General features: G+C 38.5%; 1 protein-coding gene across 6 annotated transcripts in view; it reads right to left on the bottom strand.

Moving 5' to 3' along the window:
* Positions 1 to 1,584: 1,584 nt before the first annotated feature.
* The window catches only part of tcf12 (transcription factor 12), a 345,003-nt gene continuing 322,141 nt past the window's right edge, over positions 1,585 to 24,446 (bottom strand). For all 6 annotated transcript variants that reach the window (XM_073032902.1, XM_073032904.1, XM_073032903.1 and 3 more), the window contains 5 exons: positions 12,390 to 12,504; positions 12,098 to 12,260; positions 11,753 to 11,982; positions 7,868 to 8,018; positions 1,585 to 3,866 (listed from right to left, as the gene is read on the bottom strand). In XM_073032902.1, coding sequence (XP_072889003.1) covers positions 7,876 to 8,018; positions 11,753 to 11,982; positions 12,098 to 12,260; positions 12,390 to 12,504 — 651 coding nt within the window. In that variant the 3' untranslated portion in view covers positions 1,585 to 3,866; positions 7,868 to 7,875. The remainder of the gene's footprint in view (positions 3,867 to 7,867; positions 8,019 to 11,752; positions 11,983 to 12,097; positions 12,261 to 12,389; positions 12,505 to 24,446) is intronic.

Below are 24,446 nucleotides of genomic sequence, written 5' to 3'. Positions count from 1 at the left end.
CTCCTGTTAGATTCCTTCTTCTTCATTCCTTTAACCTCTTCCACCATCACTTCCCAGCTTCTTACTTATTCCACCTCATCTTGTCTCTCCTCCCATATGCTTGTATTCCTCCCCGATTTTCTTATTCTGCCTTGTGCCCCTCTTCTGTTATAGTCCTGGTGAAACATCTCAGCCCCAAACAGTTACTGCTTATTCCCCTCTATAGATGATTTGGACGATAATATAGTAAACTTGCAAGTTTGCGGATCACACCAGGATTGTTAGTGGAAGGCAGTAAAAGCTTGCAGCAGGATCTGAACCAGTTGGAAAAATGGGCTGAAAATGGCAAATGGAATTTAATGTAGACAAGTGTGAGGTTTTACATTTTGGGAGAACAAACCAGGGTAGGACATATTCAGTGATCAGTAGAGCATTGAGGAGTGAGGTAGAACAGAAGGATTTGGGAATACAGATCCATAATTCCTTGAAATTGGCATCCATCCAGGTCAACAGGGTTGAAAAAGTGCTTTTGGCACATTGACCTTCATAAATCAAAGCACTGAGTACAGATTTCTTACTTTTCAGGTTCTGATTAAAATTTTTTTGTTTCTTCACCAGTTCTGCATAATCTGTTCAGCATCCCTGGGGCTGTCTTTCCCATTTCAGATTTCCAGTGTTTGCATTTTCCTGTTTTTCAATTCCATTTCCCTTCCTCTTTATTTGCTGTAGTTACATGTTATCTTTGTTTCTTGAAAGAGAACACCCTGAATTTTCTGAATATTAACATTTAATAATCTTATACCACTTAAAAGGCAATTTTTTATTCCATATGTTTTCCCACTTTGAACCCCTACTGTAATCTTTTCTCTCACAATCTGCCAAAAATCCTTTATAGACCTTTTGTGTTCTCTTGACAACTTATCTCCCACTTACTTTCATGCCTTCTACACATAGCATAATTAACCATAATGATCTTCCCAGTAAAATGACTGTGACTAGCATTCTTATTTAAAACTGGATATTAAATAGAAAGTGAGATCTGGAAAAATTCAAGAGGTTAGTCAGCATCTGTAAAGGTTAGTTAGTAAAAGAAAACAAATAACGCTTCAGGTAAGACTGTTTTTCCTCTCAGTAAGAGTTGTGACTAAGAACTTCACTTTCAACGCTTCCTAACATGCTGTTCTATTTTTATTTCAGAGTAACATCTGCAGATTTTCAGTGTTAAATCACCTCTCAAATGTATTTTCTACTTTTACTTTCTTTCATTTGGAACAATTATTACATTCAGCTTTTGTGGTTGGGTTGTTAATTTCTCAAAAATACATTCAAAATGGCCAACAACTGATCTATTTAACCACACAAAAAATCTATTTTCTCAGAATATATAAATAGCAACAAAGGTTCTTCACTTAAAGACCCAAATGAAAAGAACAAACCCACAGTTTTGTCCATAAAACAAGAACAATGCTTTCATAAAAATAAACCAGTAGCCAAGCAAAGTGATCACACCAGTAATCCTACAATTGGTAATGTCAACTAGGTAAATTCATTCACTTAAAAAAGTTAATTCTAACAGATTAGTTCACAAAGAAATATTAAAACTCATTTGTCTTGTTAAAAAAGATGGCACATTTATTGCTACATAAATGTTATATATACATATTGTGGTTTCTATTTTCGCTGACAGAAATCTTTTACTTCTTGCTGTTGTGTAGAAAGGTTCATCAACAATACCTTAAATTTGACACGGGTACAAATCTGCATCAACCAACAATGGAAACTGGAGAACAAGATGTGAAGCAACTTATCTCAGACATTTAGCTTGTACAATACTCCATAGGTACTACACAGTTTAGCTAGAACCTACTATGTTCTTAGGATGCTATTTTATTTTCTGATATTAATGGACAGGTTATGGTAAATAACCCTACACTTCTGCTACCTAATATAGTAAAATAAAGTAAGAAACTTTTTTTTACTGAAAACTTTTGATTTCAAAAATCTAGAAAGAGTAATATTTAGAATTCAAGAAATTTTCTTACAAGATTATTGTATAAAAGACTAGCTACAGTGAAAAATAAGCCAAATGTTTCTTTTTTTTTCCTTTATGAAGCAAAGCTTCTGGGCATAATGCATCTATTATAGCCAACGGGAAAGAAAGCTTAGAACCAGGCTTGGAAGAAAAGGCCAGAACGTGGCACATGATCACTTTAGCACGTTTTAAGCAACTGTTAGCTCATAAACAATGAACTGAACAAGGCCACAAATACAGAAAAGTAGGTGTTAACTGATTTTGAATTAGTCAACATGAATCAATTCAAATAGCAAAATCATACAAAATTTGCCAGAAAAAAATAATTCTCGGCAAATCCTTTGAAAGCAAGTGTTTGGCATTCCTATTAGCCCACCGTAGCAACCTATACAAATTTTGCCCTTTGGTTGCCTTAGTGTCTGGAACCAAGGAATGCATTTGTTCATTCTGTTGAACCATTTGCCAACATTCAGATAACAGTGAGTAACCTTGTCAGATATTTTCTCTTCTATATTCCTTTTGAATGGAAGACAGTTTACATGGAAGCTAAGGAACTTGAATCCACACAAAAAAAAATGGAGACCAACCAAGAGGAAACAAATAAATTTTAAGTGGTTTAAAACAACTCATATGAGTTTGTCATGATGGTTTCAAAGGTCAGGGCAGTTGCATTTCTGGCTGCATCAGTCTCTGGATCTCTGTCCACTGACTAGCCATGCAGATAAGGAGATATCAAAAACAAAGTATGGTCTCAGAAAGCTGGTGACCTTGCTCTTTTCCCCTCCAGATTTTTCATTGCTGACGGTACTACTTTGTTCATTGTCAATACTACTGGCCCTGCTGAACCAAGTATTTTATCAGCTCTCAATACTTTTAGAGCCTGAAACCTTTGTTTTGCATCGGTGTTTAATTACAACAAACACTTTCACATATACTAATTGTAGTATTAAACGCTTGAAAAACAAAGCAATTCTAAAATTAGAATTTTTCTAATTTACAGTTCACGTTACAAGCTTTACTATGAAGCCTAGAAGCTTAAAAGTTTGTATAATTACAAATTAAACAGATAAGAATGGGTAGTTATTTGAAAGTATGAAGGAAGCTAATCTTATTTAAGTTTAAGCAATGCTAAGATCAGACCTGCCCTTTTTTTTTAATAAAAACACATTCTGCTATTATAGCAAACTGATCATGACACAGGCATTGAACATAATTTAGGAAAAAAATTGTGACCATAACTGTTCAAATAACCAGAGAACAAAAAAAAAACACACTAACAAGGAATTTTCTGATACATGTGAAATGCTATTTGTGTGGCCAAAGGAATGGAGAAGACAATGAAGACTTCCCTCTTTTTTTAAGACACTAATAGGTTCTGGGAATGCTGGGGGTTAGAGGTCATTCCTGCTTTGTTCTCTGTATGTGAACAGTTTTAACAGATACTAGCATCAGCCCAGCTGAAAATGAAAAAAAAATCAGATTTTAACATTTCCCTTTCAAAGTAGACCTTATAGTTCAGTAGCAATAAATAATTTTTGTTTTAAATGTATTTCATCAACCAACAAGTTTAGGCACAAGGCAACTTCCATAAAAATTGGGATAATTGCAACAGTCTCTGATTGTGTGGAAACAATACTACTTGCAACAGATTGATATGTAGATTCAGATTCAGGTCAAATAAGTTTTCAGTGGGCTGAATGTGATGCCATTTTGATCAAGAGATTCTTTCTGGGTTACTGCTTCAAGTGCGTTAAGATTTCCAACTGTGGCTTTATGAAAGAAAGTTGGTTGGCTGGGTCCTTGCATGGAAAGATAACTAATTTGTTATTTTACAAAACCGATCCAGACTTTTGACCTGCAAGAAAAAAAATTAGAAAGATTTAGACCCATGAAAAATGACATTGCTTATGACATAAACAAACACTGGAGTATGCTCAATTTACCTCACACACTTTAAAGAGGTTTTCACAAATCTTAGAATTGTTGAAAGTAAGCAATGCACAAAACTTTGTAACTATCCTTCATATTAAAACTGTTCAAAGATGTTCAATGCTTTTTCCAGTTGTTGATATAGCTAAAATTTTGACTGGAGTTGCACATATATTTTCATTCACTAGTTCCTTCAGAATTATTAAAAGTAAACACATATAGCTTAATTAAATGCATATACATTTCCACACAAAATCATTACAAAGTTCATAAACTAAAGTGCCAATGCTCTACATTCCACTGTAAATTCAATATTCTTCAGTTATTTCCATTTAATTTACCCCAATTTTCTGCAAGAATACTTTTATAGCCACGATATTTTCCCATCATAACATGGGGAATTCCACCCCCCAGCCTCCATCTTTCTTTAACTGATTTGAACAACTGTAGCACTACCACAGATTATTCACCAAACAGCTCAATGCAAATCATTTACACTTCAACAATGGCCGTATGTTGACAACTAAACTTCACTGGCTTTCACGTGGCACGTGGCTCCATAATTTCCACATGTTCAAAGAACACCAAAGGTGTTACATACAGTGCCTTAAAAAAAGTATTCAGCCCCCGCAACTATTTTTACATTTTACTGACAAGAGAAAATCTGTAGATACTGGAAATCTGAGCAACACACACAAAACTCAGCAGGCCAGGCAGAATCTATGGGAAAAAAGTACAGTTGACACTTCGGGCCAAAACCCTTCAGCAGGACGGAAAAAAATGCTGAGAGTAGATTTAAAAAGGTGGGGGGAGGAGAGGAGAGGGAGAAACAGCAGGTGATAGATGAAACCTGGAGGGGAGGGATGAAGTAAAGAGTGGGAAGTTGATTGGTGAAAGAGACAGAAGGCCATGGAAAAAAGAAAGGGGGAGGAGCTCCAGAGGGAGGTGATTCGCCAGCAAGGAGATGAGGTGAGAGAGGGAAAAGGGGATGGGAAATGGCAAGGAGGAGGAGGGCACTGGAAGTATGAGATATCAATGTTCATGCATTCAGGTTGGAGGCTACCCAAATGGAATACAAGATGTTGTTTCTTCAACCCAAGTGTGGCCTCATCATGACAGTAGAGGAAGCCATGGATGGACATATCAGAATGGGAATGGGAAGTGGAATTAAAATGGGTGGCCACTGGGAGATCATGCTTGTTCTGGTGGATTTACATTTTACTGTCTCGTTTTCTAAATTTAAAATATACTGAAGTAGAATTTTTGAGCTAATCTACAAAACATTGAGTATCATATCAAAAGAAAAAATCTCAACAATTTACTACATATTAAAAGTCAAAATTGTGAGGCTGAAAAAAATTATTCACCCCTTTGTAACTACTGCCTAACTTTCCTAAGGTGCAATACTGTATATTACCTTACCAACTCACCCAATTTGTTGATGTAGAAAATTGGAGGATCACCTGCTTTCAATGAATTCATAAGAATAAATATCCCCTCTCTCTGAAAGGTCCAACATGATGGTAATTTTCAACAGACCAAACCAAAATAAAGACAGAAGAGCCCTCAAGGCAAGTCAGGGAAATGAGGACAGAGAAGCACAAATCTGGGAAGGGTACAAGACCCTCAAAGGCATTGACACTGAACACACCTTGGAGCTCAGTGCAGTCTATTGTGGAAAAGTGGAAAAAAATATGAAACTGCAGTCACTGCTTAGGTTAATCCACCCTTCTTAACTTAGTCATCAGAGAAGAATGGCACTTGTAAGAAAGGAAACTGTGACACCAACAGTCACTCTGAGTGAGTTGCAGAAGTTTCATCTGGAGATGAAGTTCATGGCTTCACAATCTCTAAGGCCTTTTATAAAAGAGTATTTATGGAGGAGTGGTAAGAAAGCCCTTACTAAATAAAAAGCATATCCTTGCTCAAAAAGACTTTGCAAAGCGTCACATAGAAGGTACTGTAAAGATGTGGAAGAAGATCTTGAGTTTGTATGAGACTAAAGTGGAATTTTTTGCCCTTAACACTAAAAGGTACATGTAGCACAAATTTAATACTGTGCATCAGCCAGGTAACACCATCCTTACCGTAAAGTATGGTGGAGGTAGCATCGTGCTATGGGGATGTTTTTCAGCAGCAGGGACTGGAACTCTGATCAGGATTGATGGGAAGATGAATGCTGCTAAATACAGATCCTGGATAAACACCTGCTAGCCTCTGCCAGAAAGCTTAAACTGGGGAGCAAGTTCATCTTTCAGCAGGACAATGACCCAAAGCACACGGCCAGAGCAACCATGGAGTGGCTTCAAATGAAAAAAATTGATATCCTTGAGGTGCCCAGTCAGAGTCCTGACGTTAACCTGATCAAACATCTCTGGCAAGACCTCAAGATTAACTAACCTGGCGCAGCTTGCGCAATTTTGCAAGCAGGAATGGGCAAATCTTGCTCCACCATGTTGTGCAAAGCAGACTTATAGAGACTTATCCAAAAAGTTTACTGGCTTAATAGGTGGTTCAATTATGCACTGAGCAAAGGGGGGTGAATGCTTCTGAACTGCTGACATTTCAGTTTTTGAATTTATGTTTATTATGCTTTACAATTTTCTCTGTTTTTATTTTGGGCTCTACTGTGGGGAAAAAAGGAGTATGTAATTCATTAATAAAAATTCTCAGTTGCATTGATCAAAATCCCTGGTTGTAATACTCCTTTATGTAAACAATGGGTTGAGGGCTGAATAGAACCATAGAACATTACAGCACAGAAACAGGCCTTTTGGCCCTTCTTGGCTGTGCCAAACCATTTTTCTGCCTAGTCCCACTGACTTGCACCTGAGCCATATCCCTCCAAACCCCTCTCATCCATGTACCTGTCCAAGTTTTTCTTAAATGTCAAAAGTGAGCCCGCATTCACCACTTCATCTGGCAGCTCATTCCACACTCCCACCACCCTCTGCGTGAAGAAGCCCCCCCTAATGTTCCCTTTAAACTTTTCCCCCTTCACCCTTAACCTCTGGTTTTTTTCTCCCCTGGCCTCAGTGGAAAAAACTTTTACAAAGCACTGTATCTAAGTTGTTTTCAGGTAATCAGAATCTTATTTTTAAAAATTACAAAAGCTTGTTAGAATAGGGTCTAAAAGAGATCTGAATATTTCCGGAAATATACTTAATGTATCTGCAATCCTCTGAAAGATTCGTTAACAAATAACCATTATTACATTTATAAGAGGTTGAAATTTAATTATTTAGTGAATGGACATTCTCACAGCTAACACATTTGCCAAGTTCAGCATTGTAACTGCACAACTTGCTAAGCAAGCATTTATATTTCTGTACCTCACTACTACTATAAGAACGATGAATGCAAAGGCTACAATGATGAAGGCTGCAGTCCTTGGCTAGTCCTAAATTTGTTCAGCATACTGCATACTATGGGCAAATGTAAAGCAACAAGTGCTTTCATTAATGTCTGCAAACATTTTAAGCAATAACCACTGGATTGCACTGTAGTTATAATATTTTTTACCATATTCCAAACCTCTTTTTCACGACATAAACTTCAGAAACACGATGAGAACTCAGTAGTTTCAATACTTTTCCTCAATATTATGCAATTCACCAACTGCATAACTTTGTTATTAATAAAAAGTTATTACAAAATAGCACAAAAAGCATTTCAGTGGTTATATAAGCAACACACACACAAAATGCTGCAGGAGTTCAGCAGGCCAGGCAGCATCTATGGAAAATAAAAAGCACAGCAGACATTTTGGGCTGAAACGCTGACTGTTTTTTTCCATGGATGCTGTTTGGTCTGCTGAGCTCCTCCAGTATTGTGTGTGTGTTGCTTGGATTTCCAGCATCTGCAGATTTTCTCTTGTTTGTGTTCAGTCATTATATGTTAGCTTGAAAGATTTGTTGGGAGTCATACCTGGCAGTTTACATATGACCCATAGGGTTGGTAGTGTCGCTGAGTCCAGAGTGAACTGCAGGATGTGCTGCTGGTGCCTCTGCCGATGCGGCAGATGCTTTCTCCTCTTCTCTCCTTTTAAGGCAGGCTGCTTTTGGGTTCAAGTTTCTCTCTGGAGGTATAAAAGAATAAGCACATTCTGACTAAATAAGTATCAAATAATAAATGCAAGTAATTCTATTGTTTCACAACAATGATGAATAAAAATTGAAGTGCACAGTGAGCAACACATACTGAACATCTGATGCATTATATCTGTCACCATATTTTGCTGGCAAATATTCTTAAATCTGGGTAAAAAGCCAAATGTGGGCCTCTTTTCCTAGATCCCCTAGTTAGTTTCTGTAAAATAAATTGGAAACATGAAACAGAGTAGGTCATTGAGCCAGCTCCAGCATTAAGAGATACCTTGGCTGATCTTTCACCACGTGCTCACCTTTTATTAGATACTGAAAAATAGTACATTACATATACTTCTTTGAAGTTTAGTCACTGTGGTAATGTAAGAAATGTAACAGTAATAGATTATGATCATATAATCTACTTTAGTGGCATTTAATTTTGCTAGGAAAAAATGTTTTTAAGGTATGACAGGGATCTACCCTGTTCTCATTTGAAACAAAATCCAAGAGAATAATTTTTTACATCCATCTGTGAGGGCAGATGGGGTTTTGTTTGGCTGTCTGAGCTGAAAGACAGCCTCTTTAACAAGTGTAGCGACCCCTTGTCCCTGCATGAATTATCTGCACAGGATTCATCAAATCACTGATTGTGACTTGAACTGACAAGCCCTCTATCTAAAAAAGTTAAGGAGTGTGAAATTTAAAGAAAAGGTTAATAGTATTAAGGATCCAAGATAAAGAGATGTTGCAAAAGGAAATTAACAGTGGCAGGGACAAATAGGTCAGGAATAAACCTCATGGTCCCAGAGGAGCTGAAACAGAATTTAGTTCAGAACGCTGATAGTACATCGTTCTTGGGCACTGACTGAGTTTGACAAATTTGATATCTCAAATGGATGTTAGAACAAGAAAAATATATTTGCATTTCTAACAGAGGTGTCAATAATGGATATAAATATTTATTTATTGGAGAAGATATTACTGCATGAACAGTATGTAGAGAATTGGTGGATGCTGGAGTTGTGGAATAATTGGAAGAAGATGCATTAATTTAAATATCAATGCAATTATAAACATGGAATTCTGATCAGCATTGTTGCTACTCCTCCAGATTCTAGGTGAGCCCAATGTATGGGCAAGTTCCTTACCCAGAAAACATTCTACATCACTATTTCCTGTAAAACAAAGCTATGTCATTACATTAAAGAAACACGAGCTGAAAAAAAAGATTTTATATTTATTTACAAATTTTCCTGGAAAGCTTGTAAGAGTGAATTTTATCGTGGGCAGTTACTTGTGAATTCTGTAAGGGCGATTTTTTGTTACCCAATCAGCAATAATGTTTGTGGGGGTGGGGGGGGGGGAAGAAGGGTGTCACTATCATACGGGATATAGATTGGCAGGAATCATGTATACCCTATTTCCTTCCTCAAATGCATCTTCTAAATACTAGGAAAGTTGACAATCTACCCTAACCTGTTTCAAACATGCAAACATCCAAAGGTTAAGTTCAATTTTAATTATCATTTACCATAAATGAAAATAGCAAATGAAACATTTTCCTCCAGATCTAAGGTGCAAAACACATTACCAACAGCACATAGCACATATATGGTTATGATCTCAGAAAAAAGCAATACATGTATAGTGTGGGCCTCCGTTAGTCTCGATAGACCATGCATATGCACCTTGGAAAGTTTCCAGGGCGCAAGCCTGGGCAGGGTTTTTTTAATGGAAGACCGGCAGTTGCCCAAGCTGCAAGTCTCCTCTCTCCACGCCACCAGTGTTGTCCAAGGGAAGGGCATTAGGGCCCACACAGCTTGGCACCGGTGTCATCGCAGAGCAATGTTTGGTTAAGTGCCTTGCTCAAGGACACACACGCAAGCCTCAGCCAAGGCTCGAACAAGCGATCTTCAGATAACTAGACAAGCGCCTTAACCACTTGGCCACGCGCCAACAGAATACATCCTCAAATAAAAAATAATATAGACCAAGTCCCTGAGTGGCATGACTAGATTTATGACAAGTTGTCCTGGTCTAGCTTGTTCTTCTAGCAAATGCACTCTGGAGGGCAGCACTGAGTGAACAGAGGAAAGCAGCACCTATGGGAGGGGCCAGTCTCCAACCCAGTATGGATTCCAGCATGCGCCACAGAGGCTCTCCCACACCGCCTCAGTGTCTCCTCTCTGGTTGGCTGCCACAGGCAACCCATGGCGTGGGCCTAGTCCTTGCCTCAACTGAGATCAACGCAGCTCCCCCGCCGTCAGCCTCACCAATGTACCAGTGAACCGGACTTGCAGTATACTACATTACCGATGTCCAACAAGGTCTTGCATTCCCAATGAAAATGTCCAAGACAATCACTAGCTCCATTTGTTGGACCGCGCATTGTCTCAGAACAATGGTACATAAGTAGTTCAGGCAACACCACAACAACAGTATCCAATAAGTCCAGCTCCATCACTATTGAGCAACTTGCTGATGGGAAAGTCCTACAGTACTTGATGTTCTTAGTTTCCAGCAGTGATTTGCTATCGTATAAAAGACATACAGGACGAACAAATTAACAAGTTTGATTGGACCCGGAATGGCCACTGTCTCCAAGCGCGCCGCCATCTACCTATAAATAAATAGGTAGAAGGTCACTGCTGGAAGATAACTGGGTGTGGAAATCTGTACAAGGGAATTAAAACTCCACTTATTTTGGGAATAATTTAGTTGTCCATGACTGTAGACAGAGGAGCTGTTGGGCAACTCTGAACTTTCAACTTTAAACAAAAAGTTCTCAGACTTTGCTGACCATATAACCATATAACAATTACAGCACGGAAACGGGCCATCTCGGCCCTTCTAGTCCGTGCCGAACGCTTACTCTCACCTAATCCCACTGACCCGCACTCAGCCCATAACCCTCCATTCCTTTCCTGTCCATATACCTATCCAATTTTACTTTAAATGACAATACCGAACCTGCCTCTACCACTTCTACTGGAAGCTCATTCCACACAGCTACCACTCTCTGAGTAAAGAAATTCCCCCTCGTGTCACCCTTAAATTTTTGCCCCCTAACTCTCAACTCATGTCCTCTTGTTTGAATTTCCCCTACTCTCAATGGAAAAAGCCTATCCACGTCAACTCTATCTATCCCCCTCATAATTTTAAATGCCTCTATCAAGTCCCCCCTCAATCTTTTACACTCCAAAGAATAAAGACCTAACTTGTTCAATCTTTCCCTGTAACTTAGATGCTGAAACCCAGGTAACATTCTAATAAATCTTCTCTGTACTCTCTCTATTTTGCTGACATCTTTCCTATAATTCGGTGACCAGAACTGTACACAATACTCCAAATTCAGCCTTACCATTGCATTGTACAATTTTAACATTACATCCCAACTCCTATACACAATACTCTGATTTATATAGGCCAACATACCAAAAGCTTTCTTCACCACCTTATCCACATGAGATTCCACCTTCAGGGAACTATGCACCATTATTCCTAAATCACTCTGTTCTACTGCATTCTTCAATGCCCTACCATTTACCATGTATGTCCTATTTGAATTATTCCTACCAAAATGTAGCACCTCACACTTATAGGCATTAAACTCCATCTGCCATCTTTCAGCCCACTCTTCTAACTGGCCTAAATCTCTCTGCAAGCAAATGTAGTTAGTGTCCATTATTAGTGAAAATTAGTAGTCAAGCTAAGGCGTACTGACCTCGAACTTGCTGCTCCAAGTTAAGGATGACGGTAACTGCCTGATGAAGAATAAGTAGTTTGGTTTGGGGTTTTTCACTTTTCAAGTGAAGTTGACACATTCGTCCAAGCTCTTTAAATGCTTCATTGATATCTCTCACACGAAGGCGTTCTCTGGCATTGTTTGCCATTCTCCTATCACGCTCTCTTTCTGCTTTTTGCTCAGGATTAAGGTCCTCGTCTTCGTGATGACTGTAATCAAACAATATGAGGTTGTAGGAAATGCCAATTATGCAAGACATTCAAATAAAACCAGGATCAACACCCACTGCTGTTATAAGGTAATTAAAGCATATTATAGACTCACCTCGACCTCCCTCTAGATTGCATCTTGAGATCTTTTTTACATCCTTCATCATCTGACCTTTTGTCCTCGGATGAGAAGGAATCGTTTGTGTTCTCATCTTTATCTTCTGTTTTGACTTCTGCAGGACCCAAGACAGTAGACTGACTTTGTAAACTTGACAGTCCTGCAGAACAATGCATATACCCTGAGGTAAAAATACTTCCTAATAATAAATTACAAGTTATTTGGGGTGTTATGTAGTTCATAGGCAGTAAAACAACAGCATTTTGAATTATGTTACCATAAAAAGTACCTCTGTAGTTATCCTGTGCCTGGTTATTTATTTCTGCACTTGAAGGGGGGGCTGTATTGGGGAGGATCGAATGGTTGCTATGAAGACTGACAGATTCATCCCGATGAGAACCGACCTACAAAAGATGACAGGTTACTCTACTTTTGCTTGATTAAACTACCATCCAGTTAATTAAAGCTTAAAAATATCAACGAGAATCAACACTCTGCTGCTTTGATACAAGTCGTTTAATAAATGCATATAGAAATCTACAAATGCTGAACTATTTCATTTTAGCCAATTTCATATAATTATTTGGGAACACTGAAGGAGGGTTGAGATAGTGCAGAAGTATATTTCTGTGGCTTCTCCAGTTCATATTAAACATGCCTGTAATCAAATAAAAAGACAATATGAACATGTTACACAAATGTTTTCTTCAACTTAATTTTCTTTATTTTTTTTCCTCCAGGCTAAACTCCAACCTCCACAGTATTCCCTTCAGTCTAGCCTACAGACTCCAAACATGTTCAATATGTGCAATAGAGATTGGAAAGTTTGAACAGTGTGAAAAAGACTCTACTCTGGCCAAAACAAATGAAATTGAACACTTAAGTACAAATATCATCTAAAAGTGGCATTTCATATTGGGTTCAAAATTAGAAGCTCTGTGCACTTAGACTACAGGTGTCATGGCCTACTAATCATGGCTTAAATGAATGTGGAAATGGTTAGCAAGTTTAATCTATATCACACTGCAATAGTTGTCCTGCATAAAGCAACACCTGAAATGCATTACATCAGGAATAATATTCCACACAGAGAGTATACACTCTCATTTAAGATGAAGATAATTCAAATGTTTTCAACTCAAGACTAATAATTTTACACTCATGAAAGAGATGGATGCAAGTAGGATACAAGCTGGGTGTGGTATCTCAGAATGGCAGACAAGGTTCAAGGAGCTGAATAGAGTAGATTAGCTCAGCTTTGTCCCATATACATTGAAACATCAAAATGTACAGTGAAATATGTCCAGTTGCATCATATCAGTGAGGATTATACTGGGCAGCCCGCAAGTGTTGCTATACATATAACTCAGTAACCCTAAATGTACTTTTTTGTATGTGTGAGGAAACTGTTGCACCTGGAGCAGGCCTACACAGCCATGGGGAGATGGTATAAACTTCTTACAGGTAGCAGCAGGAACTGAACCCCACTGGACAATTGCTGGTGCTGTAAAGTGAACTGTGAACTGCTACATTACTGTGCCATCCACGCTGTTTTAAATCTAATCCTGTTCTTCATGGGATGTAAGGTTGATCTAGAGTTACCTATAAGCCATAAAGAATGCAGGGGATTTACACCAGAACCAATGCCAGTTGGGTAGTTACCATCAGGGCATCAGAGAAAAGTGAAAATAATCATTGTTTATATAATTATATCAAGGATTCATTGGGACCAATTTTTTTAAACCAACATTTATATGCTTAATTATTAACATTTCACAGACAACAAAATCAAAAGCTAGTAAAAGTCATCCTTGAGGGAGAAAGAAGATGAATAACCAGTCATACAGGAGTTGATGTGCTGGACTGAAGTTTCACACTCTTAACAACAGTCTGCAAGACCAGTCCTACCAAGAGCCATAATCATGTTCCATATTAAAAATTTTAGATAATTTCTTTAAGCAGATTTAATAAAATATGAATTGCACAACAAATCATGTAGCATTCCTTGTGGGAGATTATTTAAGATCAACTAAATAAAGATTGTGTGCTCAAGAGTACAGTTATAAAATGGGCTTCTAATGAATTAACTGTACACAAATGCAATGGAACCAGGTATGTACAGAAAATTGAACAAAGTATTTGGGGAAATAGTTCCATTCCAGAAAAACTAAAACTTTTGTCTAATAATGCTCTAGAATCCAGGGATTCTTGCATATCACTGATTCTATAATCTCTTGATTTAATTTTAAAACATCAGACAAATTGTTTGCAGAGTGCAGGAATAATATTTTTTATATTGTAGATTCTATTCAAATAGTAAAAAGAAAATAGCATTCACAACTATGTAGGAGTTGTTGATGGTCTAACAAATATAAATGATGGATAAATTACAAGTTAAAACAAAAAAATCGTGATTGGAGTCCAATTAAAATGGATAATTAAGCAATATAAATCTGTTAATGTCAAGCAGCATAATGTATATTTTACCTTAGACAAACCACCCGATCAAGTATTTCTCTTTTAGTTGAAAACATAACCATGAGACAGGGCCTAGATGACTGAGAGACAGTCTTTCAAACTGTCACATACAACGTGTCTCAGTCTCAGAGAAATGCATTCTCTCTAGAACAACAAACACAAAATGCTGGAGGGTAGCATCCATGGAGAGGAATGAACAGTTGGCATTTCGGGATCAGGACTGGAAAGGAAGGGGGAAGAAGCTATGATAAGAAGTTAGGGGGAGGAGAAGGAGTACAATCTGGCAAGTAATAAGTGAAGCCAGGTGAGGAAGAAGTTAAGTGAGTGGGGGATGGGAGATAAAGCAAGAAGCTGCAGGTGATAGGTGGAAAAGGGCTGACTATCTAATAGGAGAGGATAGTAAGACCATGGGAGAAAGGGAACAAGGAGAGGCCCCAGAGGGAGATAATGAACAGATGAGACAAGAGGGGAGCCAGAGGGCAGTTTCTTCAAGCTCATCTGTGGAACAATTTAATTTCTTCCCTTTAATGCCTCACGTTTCCTTTTCAAGGTGGATGGGGTTCTGTTGGAGTCCGTGATCTACAGAACCACCCGCTCCCGGAGCTTACCAACTGGCCATGGGTAAGATCCTACAGATGAACCAATTTCATGCCTGAGGCATTGCCGGAGAAACAGAATATTGCAAACAGTGGATTGGTTGTCAGAGGTCTCTGTACTTCGGCGATTGCTTTCTCTCGGTGGTGGGGAAGAGTTTGCTGCCGGTTCTCGAGAGCAGACTGCAGCAGTTTTGTTTTGTTGGGTCTCCCCTCTTCCTGTGGAAAAGGGGCGACACATCTACGTCCTTTGCTAGGGAGAGAGCCTGTGGCATGTCAATTTGTCAGGTGATCATGGCCTCTCTTTGGGGGCTTTGTCATTGCTTGCTTAGTGGGTGGTGGATGTTGATGCTTCCTGCTGATGCTTTGTTGCTGCTTGTGCATGAGAGGTGGAGTGGAGTCTTTGGGGTTCCAACATTTTACTGTCATTCATTCTTTGGGGTCCTCTTCTGTTTTTGTGGATGTCTGCGGAGAGCAAGAATTCCAGGTTGTACACTGTCTACGTTCTCAGATATTAAAGGGAATGAACCATTGAATGGGAATGGAATAAGAGAGAAGGGAGAAGAGGGAAGAAATTACTGGAAGTTAGAGATGTCAATGTTCATGCTGTCAGATTGGAGGCTACCCAGACGGAATATGAGGAGCCACTCCTCCAACTTGAGAGTGGCCTCATCATGGCAGTACACAATGAGGAGGCCCACAGACCAACATGTCAGAATGTTAATGGAAAGCAGAATTAGAATAGGTGGCCACCGGGAAAGTCTGCTTTTTGCAGTGGCATGAGCGAAGGTGCTCTACAAGGGGTCCCTCAATCTACACTGGGTCTCACTGATGTAGAGGAGGCTGCACAGGGACCACCAGATTCAGTAGATGACCCTGACAGACACACAGGGAGTTTAAAAGAGAACAGTCTCATCAAAGGTATGAAAGAGGAGGGGAAGACAAACCTGGCATGGAATTTTGTTGAAGGTAGTGGAAATTTTCAAGGATGTCACAGAATGTCAAAGCTAATGGGTTAAAAGCAAGGGCCAGGGAATCTTATTTTCTGTGCAGGAGCAGAGAGAGCAGAAAGAAAGACATGGCAGAGGCACAGTTTAGAAAATATCATTACTGGAGGAATTACAGCACAAACAGAGGAACAGTAGAATGGAATGGAGTTTTTATTACAAATTCTTCAAGTTAGATAGTTCTATCTCAGGTAGGTGGCAAACACTAAATGTTTTATTGCATAACAGATCTGTCTATAAAAAGTTTAAAATCACAAATCAGAACCCTACAACATAAAAAAGGTATTTAAATTATTAGGTTTTTTAAAATCGAATTATGCACATTTAATTTAAAATATCTCTTTACAAACACTTGGACATCCCTCAGTCCTTGTCAATGCAATCAAATAAGGTGAAAAGAAATTTAATGCTTTTGAATACTATCGGCATGCTACGTAGAATACACTGTTCCCTCCAACCCCATCAAATCTCCAGTAATAAAGCACGTTCCACTACTTTTAGAATGTGCAATCTAACCCCTAAATCCTTTAAGTTAAAAATGTACCAATGTAAACATAGATTTCAATTTCCAAATGTACGGACAATATTGGAGGGATTGTCATGCTTTGAACCTGTGGATTGGGGCATATTCAGAGATTAATCTTCAGGTCTGAATGAATATGCCACAGTTGTCAGCGACTTCATTAAGACCAGTATGGATGAGTGTGTGTCTTTTGAGATCATCTTTAAAGAGGGTGAACCCTTAAAGGTACCAGACTCCAATGGTGTACCTGGTAGGGAGTGGAAGTCTATGCCAACTAACTGGCAGGAGAGTCCAAGGACATCTACAAACTCTCATTGCTGCAATCAAAAGTTCCCATCTGCTTCAGAAGGACATCAATTATACTGGCAACAACAACCTTGCACTCAATGTCAGTAAGACCAAGGAACTGATTGTGGACTTCAAGGTGGTGAAGTCAAGGGAGCACACACACCAGTCCTCACTGAGGAGTCAGCAGTAGAAAGTTTGAACAGTTTCAAGTTCCTATGTGTCAATGTCTCTGAAGACTTATCCTGGGCCTAACATACTGATGCAATAATGAAGAAGTCACTCAGTAGTGACATTTCATTAGGAATTCGATGAGATTTGGTTATGTCACCAAAGACTAGAAAATTTCTGCAGATGTACCGTGGAGACCATCCTAACTAGTTGTATTGCAGTCTGGTAAGTACACGATCGGAAAAATCTGTCAACTGAACCAGCTCCATTAAAGGCACTAGCATCGAGGACATCTTCAAAAGGCAATGCCTCGGAAAGTCCGCATCCCTCATTAAGAACTCTCTCCACCCAGAACATTGTCTCTTTTTATTACTACCACCAGAGAGGAGGTACAAGAGCTTAAAGACACACATTCAACATTTCAGGAACATTATCTTCCCCACTGCTATCAGATTTCTGAAAAGATATTGAAGCCATGAACATTACCTCACTATTTTTGCTCTTTTTGCCCTACACGTGTGTGTGTGTGTGTGTGTGTGTGTGTGTGTGTGTGTGTGTGTGTGTGTGTGTGTGTATATCTTATTGTAATTTATTGTAAATTGTGTTGCACTACACTGCAGAACAAAAAAAATCACATCTGTAAGTGATAAACAAACTTGATTCTGATTCATCAGAAAGGACATAATATTTTGGAAAAATTAAGAAAGCAAAATATCAATAGCGATAGAATTTTTTGAAACAATACACCATGCAGTGTGCTCTGTGAAATTCATTATTGATTATTGAACGGTTGCTGAGCTTGGAAATTCCTTTCCTTAAAGGTCCACTTGCTCCTGGAAACACATTGTACCTTCACAAATTGGTGTGCTGCCTCAAAACACCAAATTTCACAACAGTGATAATAAACTCAATTCTAATTCTTAAATACAAGTTCAGAATATGTCATTAGATGGTTGAGTTAGAAATATTCTGCCAACTTACACTTATATTACACTTGCTGTGACCTACATTACATTTCAAAAAGTGACGACACTTTAAAAAAGGATGCCAATGTCCTTAAACAGTGTTATGGGATGGAGGCACAAATATGTGTCTTTCTCCCTTACCAACTTCCCAGTGTCACTCAGAAGCTAGAAGCCCCTGATAGATTCCAAACATCTTTTCTGGAGGCAAAATCAGATATATTGAAATTACAGAGATTCAGCTAATTTTGTATTATTACACTGGATAACAAAAATTTTGCTTCCTGAAAACCTTTGGGTGTATCTTAATTCACAATTCAGGTCAATTAAAATGTTGCCCACAATGTAAGCTGAAAAGTTTTCTATCTTATCTGGGCATACCTGGGCATGCTTAGGCAGGGTGGATGCTGCACGGCAGGACAGGTTATAGAAAGGCTATAAATTTTTGTGAAGGATTTTGATATTTGAGACAGATGTTTCCCAGAATAACTGATGCCAAGATTAAGGAAGACATATTTGCTGGTTCACAAATCAAACAGGTCATCAATTACAGGCAATCTGAAGAACTTATAGTGGGACCAGAGAAAATTACATGGAAGGCATTCAATATCATTGTTGAAAAATTTCTTGCCCACTACAGAGCATCAAACTCCGTGCAATTGGTTGAAAACATGCTTCAAGCATACAAAACCATTATGTGCACCATGCCATTAACCATTCATTTTCTGCGTTCTCATTTAGAGCTCTTCCCTGCAAATCTGGTGCTGTAAGTGACGGACATGGTGGAAGGTTTCACCAGGACATTGAGGTCATGGTGAAACGGTATCAGGGCAACTAGAATCCATTAATCCCTACTGATTATCATTGGACACTTAAGCGAAAAGCTTCAGACACTGAGTACAGACGAAAATCATCAAGACATTTTTAGTTCAGTGGAACTAATGCAATACGTCAGCATTTATGCATTTAAACCCATTATACTCAATAAAAGTCAATTTTTTGTTTCCCCAAACTTCTACGTGATACAAGATATCCGAAATTATATTTGTGTTCATCTTCTAGCGGTCTATCATAAGCAAACAAAATAAATTCTGTGGGAGCAACATTTTCAAAAAAATTTGTTGTCCAATGTTATCAACCAATTCTACTTTTGACTGAAGAAGCCTATTGTGACAATGTATTTTTCAAGACATATTTAGGTTTTATACATCAATGATATTTATAAATAAAAATAACATCAGGCTCTCAGTGTCAGAACAAGATGAGCATAATTACCTACAATTTTCAATCAATATATGTGAGGTTAATTCACCATCCATAATCCAATAAAAAGGCAATTATGTTCTAATCCTAGATAGCAGCTCAGAAAATTGGCAACACAGTGGACTTATTAAGGCATGTAAGCAGTACAGATTCAATTTGCTCAATCCCAATGAATCATATAATCCTTATTTCTGTATGAATTCTCTTTCCAACCCACATATGTAAACGTGAGGTAACCTGGTCTCGTAGGGACTTCAAACTCAATTAGTGGTTATTGTTAATGGTAGCAGGAGGCTCTGGGTTGAAGATTTATTAAATTAATTTCCTTTTTTTTGACCTATACTTTCCTTTAATATGAAAATTTGATTAAGATTTAATTTTGCACATAATTGCTTATTTTGCCATGGCTTGAGAACTTCCCTTCATGGTGTACTTTAAGGTTAAATTAATTTTAAGGTCATCTTTATGCTTCAGCATAATAGAATCATGGTTATATTGATTTCTATATGGCTGAAACTTTAAAAAATCTTCTTTACATAAACAAGTCCTAATGGTTTTCTTTGCAGAAGAGAGTCAAATATTAACTTCCTGTCCAACATTTAAAATCATCATTCTTCAATGACTCATCTTTCTTCTTAATAACATAAGACTGCTCACTGATACTTCTTTCGACTATTCTGGGTGATAATTACACCTTGAAAGAAACACACACAAAATGCTGGAGGAACTCAGCAAGTCAGAAGATTTGTGCCAAGACCCTTCTTTTGGGCTGGAAAGGAAGGGGAAAACCTACCAACTTTCACAGCTACCTTGACAATACCTCTTCCCACCCTGTCTCATGTAAAAATGCTTGTTGCTTTACTCCATTCTTTAGTCTCCGCTGCATTTGTTCCCAGGATGTGGCTTTCCTATCTCGGACATTAGAGATGTTCTGCTTCTTCAAAGAATGGGGTTTTTCTTCCTCCATCATTGATGCTGCCCTCACCTACATCTCCTCCATTTCTTGGGCATCCACACTCACCCCACCTTCCCTCAACCATTACAGGGATAGTGTTGCTCGTCCACACCAACCACTCCACGGGCCTCTGCATCCAATGTATCATTCTCCGCAGCTTCCACATCTTCAACAGGATCCTGTCACCAAACACATCTTTACCTCCCATCCACTTTCTGCTTTCTGCAGGAATAACTGCCTCCATGATTCCCTTGTCCATTCATCCCTCCCCACTAATCTCCCTCCTGGCACTTTTCTCTGCAAACAGCAGAAATGCTAAACCTGCCCATTCACTTACCCCCTTACCTCCATTCAGGGCCTCTAACAGTCCTTCCAGCAACTCATCTATTGTATCTGGTGGTCCCAATGCAGCCTCCTCTACAATGGTAAGACTCGATGTTATTTGGGGGACCACTTTGTCGAGTAGCTCCACTCCATTTTCCAAAAGCAAAATTTCCAAAGGGCCAAACATTTTGATTCCTATCTTCATTCCTGTTCCAACATGTCAGTCCATGGCCTCCTCTATTGCCAGGACAAGGCCACTCTTGGGGTGGAGGAACAACACCTCATATTCTATCTGTGACTGCCAACCTGATTACTCCTTCCAGTAATTTTTTTCCTTTTCCTCTCCTCTTCACCTGCCTATCAGTTCTCCCTGGCATCCCTCCTCTTCCCAGGCCCACTCTCCTCTCCTATCGGATTTGTTTTTCTCCAGCTCTTTACCTTTCCCACCCATCTGGCTTCACCTATCACCTTCTAACTTGTCCTCCTCTCCCTCCTTCCAGCTTTTAATTTGGCATCCTCCCCTTTCTTTTCTGGTCCCAATGAAGGGTCTTGGCACGAAATGTCAACTGTTTTAACCTCCAACATTTTGTTTTGCTTTGGGTTTCCAGCATCTTGTGAACATGAAAGTAATTATGGCTAAAACATCATCACTGAATCAATTCTTCAGTACAAGTTGTATCCTGTCATATATTTACAGCCTTTTCTGTATTTGAATTGTGAGTTAATCACAAATGAAAGCAGGAAAGAGTAGTCAAGACAATGTAAACACATCTTGAATCAATATACAAATGAAAGGCATTGCATTTCTAAACAGCTGTTGTATTTTTTGCATATTTTAACTTCTAAGCTGCCCATCAGGGTAAAATGAGAGGAGCCAATGATTGCTTTTGCTTCTCAGCATCTCTAGCTGAACTGATGTGAAAAATGACACATTCACACAAAATCTTTATCTTCAATCAATTTCCATTAACTGATCAATCTGCGATCAACACAAGAATATTTTCATCAACATGGAAAACACAAAATCTGAAATAAATAAATTATTTTAATATTAATACATTTAAATAGATTTTAGAATGAAAAGAAAGATATAAATACTAATCTCCCTTCACATTTCCTCACTGACATGCTTGGCCTCCAGCTTCTCCACCAGTGTGTGTCCCAACACAAACTAGGATAATACCTCATACTTTCCAACTTCAGTTACCCCTCCGCTCGTGTTCTTTGCCTCTCCCCTCTCTCCAATCCACTTCTGGTCTTCCCATCTTTGTTTCCTTCCCCCTCACCCAGTTTTGTCACCTCTACCCTTTAAAGTGTGTGAAACTATAAAATTTAACTGAGTCACAAACAACATGGAGTTACATCAAGATGGCGACACTAGAGACTGCAAATGCTGGAATTTGGAGCAACACACAAGATACTAGGGGTGCAGATGAAGGGTCTCAAATGAAAACATTAACTGTCCACTTCTCTCTGCAACATTGCCAGACCCAAGTTCCACCAGCATCTTGTTTGTAGCTAGAGTTACATCAAATTTGGTGGCACGGGGGACGGGGGACGGGGGGGGGGGGGGGGGGGGAGAGAGGGCGGAGAGAAGCCTATTGCTAATATCAAACATTTTAACTTTTCAAGTGCAATCATCTTATAAATCATCAATTTTTTAACAGAATATACACAGCAAAATCAAAACTTTATTAAAATAGTCTACCTCAGACACCCAATATAACTTTTCAATATTTTTTAATGACAATGACAGGGTAACATTTCTGAGAGGCTGAATCTAATACTAGAAGAATGTATGCACACATGGGCAAACATGTAGTCTCAGCTGAAGGCCAAAAGAAAACAAAAAAAAGTAAACTCATATGTACTATACATATCCAATATTTATTTTCAGGGGACCTTTATAATGAACTGCAAATTGTTCACTGAGCCTCATAAATAAATTACATTTTCTGCTATGTAGAACTCTCAATTTATCAGATGGGGAAATTTGCTATTTCTGTTCATAATATTTAAGGTTTTAATTGACCAGGGAGATCAGTAATAATGCATCATAAAAGTGATGTTTGCATTCTAATTGAAACAAACCTCTCTTCCAGGAATGTACTAAACATTATAAACTAGAATAAAAAGATTCATGTGATGCCTAATTAGAATTAAATCATCTTGAAACTTCAACAAAGTGTGTGGTTTTATGGATCTTAAAAGTGGCAGAGAGAGGTAGAGAGATTTACATGGGATTTCTAGAGCTGAAGGCTTTGATAGCTGAAGAGATAATTGCCTCAAAGCTGGTAACTGCTTCAAGAGGCTCGGTTTGAAAATGGATAAATATTCCAGGCAGCTGAAGAGGAATTGCACAGACAGAGTGCAGCAAGTCCACTGAGCCTGAAACAAGTCTGAGCATTTTAAAAATATCTATTTACTTATATATGCACTAACATGGGGTAAAACATGGGGAACTAGAACTTTCATCAAGAAGTAATAAAGGCAAAGATGATCTCAGGCAAGGGCAAGACAGACGCTATTATGGAGATAGATTACATAACACCACCAAAGATATTTGGTAGTTTATTTCCTGAATTCCAATATAAAATCATGGTTAGTCTGATTCAAGCAAGGAATTTGTAGGAAGTCTGGAGATGATGGCATTAGTCTTTTGTGAGATTGATGGTAATTTATGTTCAACCAGTAAGATAGCAGATGTCAGACAAACATTCTGACAACTTACACATACAGTCGGTCCTCCTTATCCGTGGGGGATTGGTTCCGAGACCCCCCCACGGATACCAAAAAACGTGGATGCCCAAGTCCCTTCTTTAACCAGTCTCAGTGTGGTTGTCTTTAGGACCCAACGGAACCCCAGACTTTATTTAACATGTCTCAGTGTGGTAGATATTAGGACCCGGTGACGCAGCTCTGAATCCACAGTGTTTCTGTTCACAAAATTAGTCACGATCACAATTGAAAATAAGGTGGAAGTAATAAAGCGATCGGAAAGAGGTGAAATGCCATCGGCTACTGGAAAAGCATTCGGCTACAGTCGGTCAACAATCAGAACAATTTTAATGGAGCATGTGAAAGGCCCTGCCCGATGAAAGCTACAATTATTACTAAGCAACGTAGTGGTTTATTTATTGAAATACGTATGTTTCTTAAGTGTTTTATATGCATAGAAAGGTAAAATATGTACTATATACTAAGAAAAACGTTTGACTAACTGATGCTAAATAATACCAGATGTACCTGTTCCAACTTCAAATCTGACTTAAAGACAGACTCAGGAATGGAATGCATTCATAACCCGGGGACTGCCTGTACTTTTAAGTCATTTCTAGATTACTTATAATACCTAATACAATGTAAATGCTATGTAAATAGTTGTTATACTGTATTGTTTAGGGAATAATGACAAGAAAAAATAGTCTGTACATGCTCAAACGAGTGCTGAAGAGAGAACTTCTGGATTTTCCCAATCCGCGGATAAGGAGGGCCGACCTGTAGTGTCTACTTTATTTGGTACATCTGCTCATTAATGCAAATATTTAATCAGCCAATTATGTAGCATAAAAGCATACAGACACAGTCAAGAGATTCAGTTGTTGTGCAGACCAAATATCAGAATGGGGAAGAAATGTGATCTAAGTGACCCTGGAATGATAGTTGGTGCCAGATGAAGTGGTTTGAGTATTTCAGAAACTGCTGATCTCCTGGGATCTTCATGCACAACAGTCTCTAGAGTTTACAGTAAATGGTTTGAAACACAAAACACCTCCAGTTTTGCA

This window comes from Hemitrygon akajei, chromosome 30 (genome assembly GCF_048418815.1).
Source record: "Hemitrygon akajei chromosome 30, sHemAka1.3, whole genome shotgun sequence".
NCBI lineage: Eukaryota > Metazoa > Chordata > Chondrichthyes > Myliobatiformes > Dasyatidae > Hemitrygon > Hemitrygon akajei.
This window is presented reverse-complemented; position numbering and strand designations above follow the sequence as displayed.